The sequence below is a fragment of the Brachyhypopomus gauderio genome, chromosome 20 (assembly GCF_052324685.1).
Source record: "Brachyhypopomus gauderio isolate BG-103 chromosome 20, BGAUD_0.2, whole genome shotgun sequence".
Lineage (NCBI taxonomy): Eukaryota > Metazoa > Chordata > Actinopteri > Gymnotiformes > Hypopomidae > Brachyhypopomus > Brachyhypopomus gauderio.
In genome coordinates, this window is record NC_135230.1 from 4,077,114 (window position 1) to 4,087,113 (window position 10,000).

Below are 10,000 nucleotides of genomic sequence, written 5' to 3' on the forward strand. Positions count from 1 at the left end.
TGATACATTTTCAAAACTCTAAACACAGCAACACATTTACCTCATACAAATAGCCAAATTAATATCCTATAAATAGCATTTTCTTAACTCAATACCAACTCTGCATTTCATAACACAAACAAAGTTTTCTCTTTATACACCAATTTTGTTAAAACACAGCAAACCTTGTTCAGTATCCAATCATTCTTTCAAACACTAGCACAGATTCTCTATTCGAGATGAACATAGTCAATCACTGCACAAAAACATTTGATGGCAATACAGAAACAGTATTACATGTAATATTTTACTCTCTCCAAGCAAACAACAGACATTTTATAGTAACATCTGTTGTTTTCTTATTCAGTTCATTTTTACTGTAATCTGCTTCATTTGGATTACAGTAAGTAAGTAGTTTATTTATAGAGTCAACCAAAGTGCTGTACAGAGTGGCTAAAAGTACAATATATACCCAACTCATATAAAAAACACAGAATTTTACATAGCATAGAAGATTTACAGTTTTTGACGACTGCTAACATGCATTTGTCCAATCTAGTCATATTTTCAAAACTCTAAACACATTGAACACAACATCAGTCTTCAGTGGCTATACAATTAGCCTATTAATAGCCTACAACTATTACAATGTTGTTATGGCACAAAATGCAGTCATTTTACATGTTTCTATAATGCTATAATTTTCTGTACACACAAGGTTATCCAATAACAAAATTCTGGATCATTTTTGCCTTATTTACAATTGCTTGCACACAGCATGTCAAAAATGAAAACCTAAGGTTCAAAACATTAAATACTGTATAAAATGCAAAGTTCTGCAAAAACAAAGGCAGCTGAAAAGTTATTACTGTTGTACACATTTTTTGCACATATAGATCAATGAAATAAAATGAAGTACAGTAATGTACCGGGTCAGAGAGGAGCAATTATAATAATTTGTCCTGCAATCTCAAGTGCTGGTTTGGTCCTTCACAAATGCCAGATTGGTCCCTATAACAGTGACCTCCTTCTTTCATTTTTGAATGAACTCTACCAACAACTGGTTCCAGAAGCAGAAAGGGAACAGGTGGGAGGAAACACGAGGACATTTGTGATGGGACAGTGTAGCATTCTGTCCTTCTCATGTCATCACAAACTGGTTTATAGACCATCCAAGAGTGATGTCCCTTTTCCTCCCGCCCTACTCACCTTTCCTCAACCCCACTAAGGAACTTTTTTCAGTCTGGAGGTGGAAGGTGTATGATCATCGGCCCCATGACCAAATGTCCCTCCTGGATGCAATGGATCCCGGCTGCAGAGACATTTCAGCTGTAGATTGTAAGGGGTGAATAAGGCATACCAAGCTTTTCTATCTCAGGTGCATGGCAAGGGCTAACATCAGATGTGATGTGGATGAAAACATGTGGCCAACTGCTGAAGACCGTTTAGATTACACGTAACAAGACTGTTCAGTTGGTTCATATGGAACCATGGCTAATTATGTTTACAATTACGGTAATTTTTTTTTGTCTACATTTCATATAGTACCAAACAGTAAATATCACTCTTTGTGTATAGCCACTGAAGACTGATGTTGTGTTCACCGTGTTTAGAGTTTTGAAAATGTGACTACAGATTGGACAAACGCATGTTAACAGTCGTAAAAAACTGTATTAGTAAAAAACTGTATTAATAGAGATCTAGAGAGCGCTGTTACGAACACAGACTCACATTGAATTTGAGTTATTGGAAGGAACATACATGAAATATTAGAGGTATCAAATCACGAAATCTCAAAACAGTATCATTGCCCTACAGGATGTCATGCATTGCTGACAATGACATGCATTGCTGTCAGTACCTGGATCTTTGATGATGCCATATAATATAACCACTGTGCTTAGCCATGACTTAAGTTTTCCTGTGTCATCAGGGTCACCCAGGAAGAGAAGGACCACCAGGAGAGAAGGGCTTACCGGTATGTGTGTACATGCATGCGTGTACCTGGCTTGAGTTGATCCTAAAGTGAGATTGTTATTTCTTTTCAGAATTTGTTTCTGAGATTCCCTAGAATCTCAGAAATTCTCAGAATTTCTGCCCTAGATTAGTCTGATTTGTTTTTCTACAGTAGTCTTCTCTTGTGTTCTGATCTGGTATTCTTTAGCAGTCTGTTGTTCATGTGTAGTCTGAACTGGTGTTTTGTAGTCTCATCTGTTACCCTTGGCTGTAGGGTTTGGTAGGGGTTCAGGGCCCTGTCGGTTACCCCGGACCCAGAGGTGTGAAGGTACGTTTATGCTGTCTTATACCTGTTTTATCTATGCTTTGTCTCTGTCTGATCTCTGTGTATTATCTTTGTCTGATCTCTGTCTTATTTCTTTCTGATCTATCTATTTCAATTATCTCTTTCCTGTCAGTACTTTGTCTCTGATATCTGACTTTCTCTGTGTTATATCTCCTCATCATTGTGTTATTGCATGTATCTGTCTCTGTGCATGTTGATGTGTGATTTGATTATTGTGTTGTACCGGCCTGAGTGTGTGCTGTGTTTCTGTGTGTTATGTGTTGAAGTCTGTGTGTATGTGTATTTGTGTCTGCGCTTGTATATGAATTTTGTGTCTGTGTACATGTGTGTGTATTTGGATGTCTATTGTCTGTATGTATTGTGTGTGTGTGTGCACGTATGTGTTAGTGTTGGTAGACAGTGGTAAATGTATGTGTGTGTAATGTGTGTGTGTGTGTGTGTTAAAGGTGTGTGTGTTAGTCAAAGTCAAAGTCAAATTTATTTATATAGCGCTTTTTACAACACATGTTGTCACAAAGCAGCTTTACAATCGTATGGGTCCAGATCCCTAATGAGCAAGCCAAAGGCGACAGTGGCGAGGAAAAACTCCCTATGATGGTGGGGAATAGGAAGAAACCTTGGGAGGACCAAGACTCAAAAGAGAACCCATCCTCCATTGGGCGGCCCATTTGCACAAGTCCGTATTTGTGGACAAAAGGTGGTTCTATAGTTATAGTTATGGTTCTTGTTCCCCGGCCAAGTAGTCACAGTCCCTTCGGTGCAGGCGGTGAGCCTCAGGTAGGAGCTAGCATCAGCACGTCCTCTTGTGGCAATGGCACATCCAACCCCATCATCAGTACAGCCACTGGCAAGCCAGACCATCTCCCAGGTTCTTATAGGTGCTTGCATCCAATCGTCTTGGTAGAAGCATGGAGCGCAAAGGGCGAGATGGGTTGTAGTAAGCAATGAGTTCACTCAGATATTGTGGGGCAAGAACATTTAATGCCTTATAGGTCAACAGAAATTTTTTTTATTCAATTCGATGTGTTAATGTTTGTAGACAGTGATAAATATGTGTGTGTTATATTTGTGTGTCTTAAATGTGTGTGTGTGTGTGTTTGTGTGTGTTTAGTGTTTGTAGACTGTGATAAATGAGTGTTTGTGTGTCTGTGTTAGTGTTTGTAGACCGTGATAAATGGATAATGTTCTTGTAGGGAGCTGATGGTCTGCGAGGGTTGAAAGGAAGTAAAGGTGAAAAGGTCAGTTTAATTTTTCACAGCTCCGCCCTCCTGTGCCTCAGTCTTCTAATCCCGCCTGATCTCTCCAGCTCCGCCCTCCTGTGCCTCAGCCTTCTAAACCCGCCCAATCTCTCACAGCTCCGCCCTCCTGTGCCTCAGTCTTCTAAACCCGCCCGATTTCTCCAGCTCCGCCCTCCTGTGCCTCATTCTTCTAAACCTGCCCAAACTCTCACAGCTCCACCCTCCTGTGCCTCAGCCTTCTAAACCCGCCCAATCTCTCACAGCTCCGCCCTCCTGTGCCTCAGCCTTCTAAACCCGCCCCCTGTTCTCAGAGCTCCTTCATCACACCCAAGCCTTCCAAACCCGCCCTGTTATCTTTTACTCCTTAGTTTCTTATCGTTTTAGCTTCATTGCCTTGGAGACACTGTGATGTCAGAGACACTGATGGGAGAGACACTGTGATGTCAGAGATGATGTCATTAAGTTTATCTGCTGCTTTCTGTCTTACTGTCTGTCTGAAGGCATAATGCAGTCTGTGCTACCTGGGCTAATGTTCTGAAGTTGTAAAGTTCTTAAGTTCACAAGTTTCACTGCTTTGCACAGTTTATGCTAACTGGATGAGTTATAGTGAGTCATAGTGAATCATATTGAGTCATGATGACTCATAGTGAGTCATAGTGAGTCATAGTGTATCATGCTGCGTCATGATGACTCATAGTGAGTCATAGTGAGTCATGGTAATTTATAGTGAATCATGGTGAGTCATGGTCATGATGTTTCCAGAGTAGAGCTTCAGGATCATACCATATAGGATCAAAAGGTGACATTTCAGAAAATAAGATTTTTAAAATGAAAAAAATCTTTGCTAATTAATTCTGTGTTGTTCTACATTAATAGGCACATGTTTTAATATAAAGGACATTCAACTGTGTCTTATAGTCATGAATAGCACTGACATCGGATTCACACAAACGTGTGTGTGTGTTATTGTGTCCTGCTGCGATGCTGACAGAGTATGTCCATGTTTCAGGGTGAAGATGGCTTTCCTGGGGCTAAGGGGGAGATGGGCGTGAAGGGTGATAGTGTAAGCACTGAAAACACATGAAGAAACACACTTTTAATATTAAACAAAAGTATACACACACACATACACACACACACACACCCACAGAGACACACACACAGACATACACAAACATACACATGTACACACACACACACACATAACAGCAATGTCTATCTGTGTCCTGGGTCCAGGGAGAGGCTGGACCGGCAGGTATGCGTGGAGAGGACGGTTCAGAGGGGTTGAAGGGTCAGTCCGGGCCCCTAGGAGATGCAGGACCATCTGGCATCGCTGGAGAAAAGGTAGAGCTGTTGCCCACCATTGCCATGGTCAGCATCATTATGGTCCATCGTTACAGTCAGCATCATTATCAGCAGCATTATAATGAAGACAGATAAATAAGACCATGGCTGGAGTAATTATAGGTCGTGTTCTCTCTGTTTCTCTCATCAGGGTAATCTTGGGGTTCCGGGGTTGCCTGGATACCAAGGACGGCAGGGACCAAAGGCAAGAAGAAGAAATCACATTGTGACTCCTGACTCCTGACAGATGTGCTTGTTGTTGTTTAGATAAAGTTTCGTCTAATTTTACCTGTGATTGTGTTGTTTGTTTACAGGGGGCTGATGGTTTCCCAGGACCTGTGGGTGTGATAGGAGAGAAAGGCAGAAAGGTCTGACAATAGAACAAGTACACTTTCAAATAATGAGCTCAAGAGCCGCAGCTCTGGGATCAGTACTGAATAACAGCATGTGTTAGCAGTACTGAATAACAGCATCTGTGTGAGCAGTACTGAATAACAGCATGTGTTAACAGTACTGAATAACAGCATCTGTGTGAACAGTACTGAATAATAATAATAATAATAATCTTTATTTGTATAGCACCTTTCATACATACATGCAACTCAAAGTGCTTTACAGAATAATTAAAAAAGAAACATTAAAGGAAGCAAAGATAAGAAGACAAAAATAAAATATTAAAAGAAATTAAAGATAAAAAGGAAACAAACACAATAAAATAATGAAAGAAAGTGTATATTATAAAATAATAGACAACATAATGTAATAAAGTAAATAAGATGGAGAGTTTCTTAACTAAAAGCTTATCTAAACAAGAAGGTGTCTGTGTGAGCAGTACTGAATAACAGTGTCTGTGTGAGCAGTACTGAATAACAGCATGTGTGTGAACAGTACTGAATAACCGTAGTACTGGGATCAGTACTGAATAACAACAGTTCTGGGATCAGTACTGAATAACAGCAGTTCTGGGATCTGTACTGAATAACAGCAGTTCTGGGTTCAGTACTGAATTACAGCAGTTCTGGGATCAGTACTTAAATGAACTTTTCCCACAAATGACAAACAAACATGTTTAATTAGGTCTAATATGTAATATGTTCCTCTTTTGTTTGTTTTTGTTACCAGGGTCCTCCAGGCCAGTCAGGTGCTGCAGGAGAGAGGGGGCCCAATGTAAGTTCCTGCTCAAAAACAAAAAAACATAGCGATGAAAGTTACGGAGATGTTCGGAAAATATCTCAATTGTTATGAAAATTGCTAAGCTATCAAAGCTTGTGTGTGTGCCCATAGGGGGCTCGAGGAGCAAGAGGTGCAAGAGGACCCACAGGAAAGTCAGGAGAGAAGGTCAGACCTCCCCTCACCTTCCTCTTCCTCCTCCTCTCACCCTTAATAAAACACCCTCCCTCTTATAAAAACACCTTTCCCTCTAATTAAAATACCCTCCCTCTTATTAAAACACCGTCCCTCTTATAAAAACACCCTCCCGCTTATTAAAATACCCTCCCTCTTATAAAACCACCCTCCCTATTATAAGACTCCGCCATCTTATAATAACTCCTCCCTTTGCATCCCCTTTTAATAAGTTTTCTTATATCATGTAACATTTTAATTTTATGCACAATCAAGGACTGAATGAGGGATGTTGTCCTTGGTTTTGAACGTGAGGTGGGGTTAATTACACAGTGCAGCAGGCGTAGTATTATTACCCCCCCCCGGCCTTAACTGTGTGTTGTCTCATTACCATATATCATTCTGTTCAATGTTTCATGTACTATTCAGCAAACATATCAAATGTTTAGAATTCTGTTAAGTGTAGTAGTTGTGCATAATTCTGTATAATTTCAATGGATTTCAAGGGCTCTGCAGGTCATGATGGACCGGTGGGGCCAACCGGAGAGCGAGTAAGACCACTCAAACACTCTCTCTCTCTCTCTCTCACACACACACACACACACACACACACACACACACACACACACACACACACACACACACACACACACACACACACACACACACACACATACACACTCATACACACAAATACACACGTATTCATACACACAAACACACACATATTCATAAACACACACACACACAAGCACACACACACACACTCTCTCACACACACAGTGAATGGTTCTGTTCTTTGTGTATTAGGGACCCCAAGGTCCCCAGGGTCGAGTAGGAGAGATCGGTCCCAAAGGAACAAACGTAAGTGCCTTCATTAGAGTTCACATCACACACCAGAGATACCACAGAGATACCAAATACATGAGATACCACAGATATACCACACACCAGAGATACCACAGATATCACACACCAGAGATACCACAGAGATATCCTAAACCTGAGATACCACACATCAGAGATACCACAGAGATACCACACACCAGATATACCTCATACCAGAGATACCACACACCAGAGATAATACACCCCAGAGATACCACAGAGATATCACACACCAGAGATACCACAGAGATACCACACACCAGAGATACCACAGAGATACCACACACCAGAGATACCACAGAGATATCACACACCAGAGATACAACAGAGATACCACACACCTGAAATACCAGAGATATCACACACCAGAGATACTACATAGATACCAAATACATGAGATACCACAGAGATACCCCACACCAGAGATACCATAGAGTTACCATCGATATACTACAGATATGCACACAGAGACCACACATCAGAGATACCACAGATATACTACACAGAGACTACACATCAGAGATACCACAGATATACTACACAGAGACCACACATCAGAGATACCACAGAGATACCAAATACATGGGATACCACAGAGATACCACACACCAGAGATACCACAAAGATGTCACACACCAGAGATACCCCACAGCTGAGATACCACAGAGATACTACACACCAGAGATACTCACCAGAGATACCACAGAGATATCACACACCAGGGATACCACAGAGATACTACACACCAGAGATACCACAGAGATATCACACACCAGAGAGACCCCACAGCTGAGATACCACAGAGATACTACACACCAGAGATACCACAGAGATATCACACACCAGAGATACTACACACCAGAGATACCACAGAGATACCACAGATATGCTACACAGAGACCACACATCAGAAATACCACAGATATACTACACAGAAACCACACATCAGATACCACAGAGATACCAAATACACGAGATAACACAGAGATACCACACACGAGAGATACCACAGAGATATCAAACACTAGAGATACCCCACACCAGAGATACACACCACAGATACCACAGATATACTACACAGAGACCACACATCAGAGATACCACAGATATACTACAGAGACCACACATCAGAGATACCACAGAGATACCAAGTACATGAGACCACAGGGATACCAAACACCAGAGATACCATAGATATATCACACACCAGAGATACCCCACACCAAATATACCACAGATGTACCACACACCAGAGAGACTACACGCCAAATACCACAGAGATATCACACACCAGAGATACCACAGATATACCACACACCTGAGATACCACAGAGATATCACACACCAGAGATACTACAGAGATACCAAATACCTGAGATACCACAGAGATACCCCACACCAGATATACCACAGAGATACCACACATCAGAGATACTACACATCAATTACCACAGAGATATCACACACCTGAGATACTACATAGATACCAAATACATGAGATACCACAGATACCCCACACCAGAGATACCACAGAGATACCACACATCAGAGATACCAAAGATATACTACACAGAGACCACACATCAAAGATACCACAGAGATACCAAATACATGAGATACCACAGAGACATCACACACCAGAGATACCCCACAGCTGAGATACCACAGAGATACTACACACCTGTGATTCCCCCTCAGAGATATCACACACCAGAGATACACACCAGAGATACCACAGAGATATCACACACCAGATATACCCCGCACCAGAGATACCACACACCAGAGATACCACAGAGATACCACAGATATGCTACACAGAGACCACACATCAGAGATACCACATATATACTACACAGAAACCACACATGAGATACCACAGAAATACCAAATACATGAGATACCACAGAGATATCAAACACCAGAGATACCCCACACCAGAGATACCACACACCAGATATGCACACCAGAGATACCACAGATATACTACACAGAGACCACACATCAGAGATACCACAGAGATATCACACACCTGTGTTTCCCCCCTCAGAGATATCACACACCAGAGATACACACCAGAGATACCACAGAGATATCACACACCAGATATACCCCACACCAGAGATACCACACACCAGAGATACCACAGATATGCTACACAGAGATCACACATCAGAGATACCACATATATACTACACAGAAACCACACATGAGATACCACAGAGATACCAAATACATGAGATACCACAGAGATATCAAACATCAGATATACCCCACACCAGAGATACCACACACCAGAGATACCACAGAGATACCACAGATATGCTACACAGAGACCACACATCAGAGATACCACATATATACTACACAGAAACCACACATCAGATACCACAGAGATACCAAATACATGAGATACCACAGATAAATCAAACATCAGAGATACCTCACACCAGAGATACCACAGAGATACCACACACCAGATATGCACACCAGAGATACCACAGATATACTACACAGAGACCACACACCAGAGATACCACAGATATATTACACAGAGACCACACATCAGAGATACCACAGAGATACCAAATACATGAGATACCACAGAGATACCACACACCAGAGATACCACAGCGATATCACACACCAGAGATACGCTTTCACTCCTTAGACCCTGATGAAAATTACATCGGCAAGGTTTGCTTGTAATTTGCTTTTGTTTAGGTTCGGTGCATCACCAAATATGTTTCTGGTTTTCATACAGGGTCCGGCTGGAAAAGATGGCCTACCTGGTCACCCAGGCCAGCGGGCCGAGCCAGTGAGTGTGCTGAACTCTGGTAGTGATGATGAGTGAAATGTGATCATTTTAATAACATTGGCTCACAGAGTATTATCTTCTCTTCAG

At 41.5% G+C, this 10,000-nt stretch overlaps 1 protein-coding gene across 1 annotated transcript in view; it reads left to right on the top strand.

The window, feature by feature from the left end:
* Positions 1-10,000, top strand: part of col5a3b (collagen, type V, alpha 3b) — an 80,232-nt gene that overhangs the window by 51,977 nt on the left and 18,255 nt on the right. Inside the window, exons 25-36 of the mRNA XM_076982864.1 lie at positions 1,909-1,957; positions 2,210-2,263; positions 3,475-3,519; positions 4,529-4,582; positions 4,756-4,863; positions 5,015-5,068; positions 5,178-5,231; positions 5,986-6,030; positions 6,148-6,201; positions 6,714-6,758; positions 7,018-7,071; positions 9,860-9,913. Coding sequence (XP_076838979.1) covers positions 1,909-1,957; positions 2,210-2,263; positions 3,475-3,519; positions 4,529-4,582; positions 4,756-4,863; positions 5,015-5,068; positions 5,178-5,231; positions 5,986-6,030; positions 6,148-6,201; positions 6,714-6,758; positions 7,018-7,071; positions 9,860-9,913 — 670 coding nt within the window. The remainder of the gene's footprint in view (positions 1-1,908; positions 1,958-2,209; positions 2,264-3,474; positions 3,520-4,528; positions 4,583-4,755; positions 4,864-5,014; positions 5,069-5,177; positions 5,232-5,985; positions 6,031-6,147; positions 6,202-6,713; positions 6,759-7,017; positions 7,072-9,859; positions 9,914-10,000) is intronic.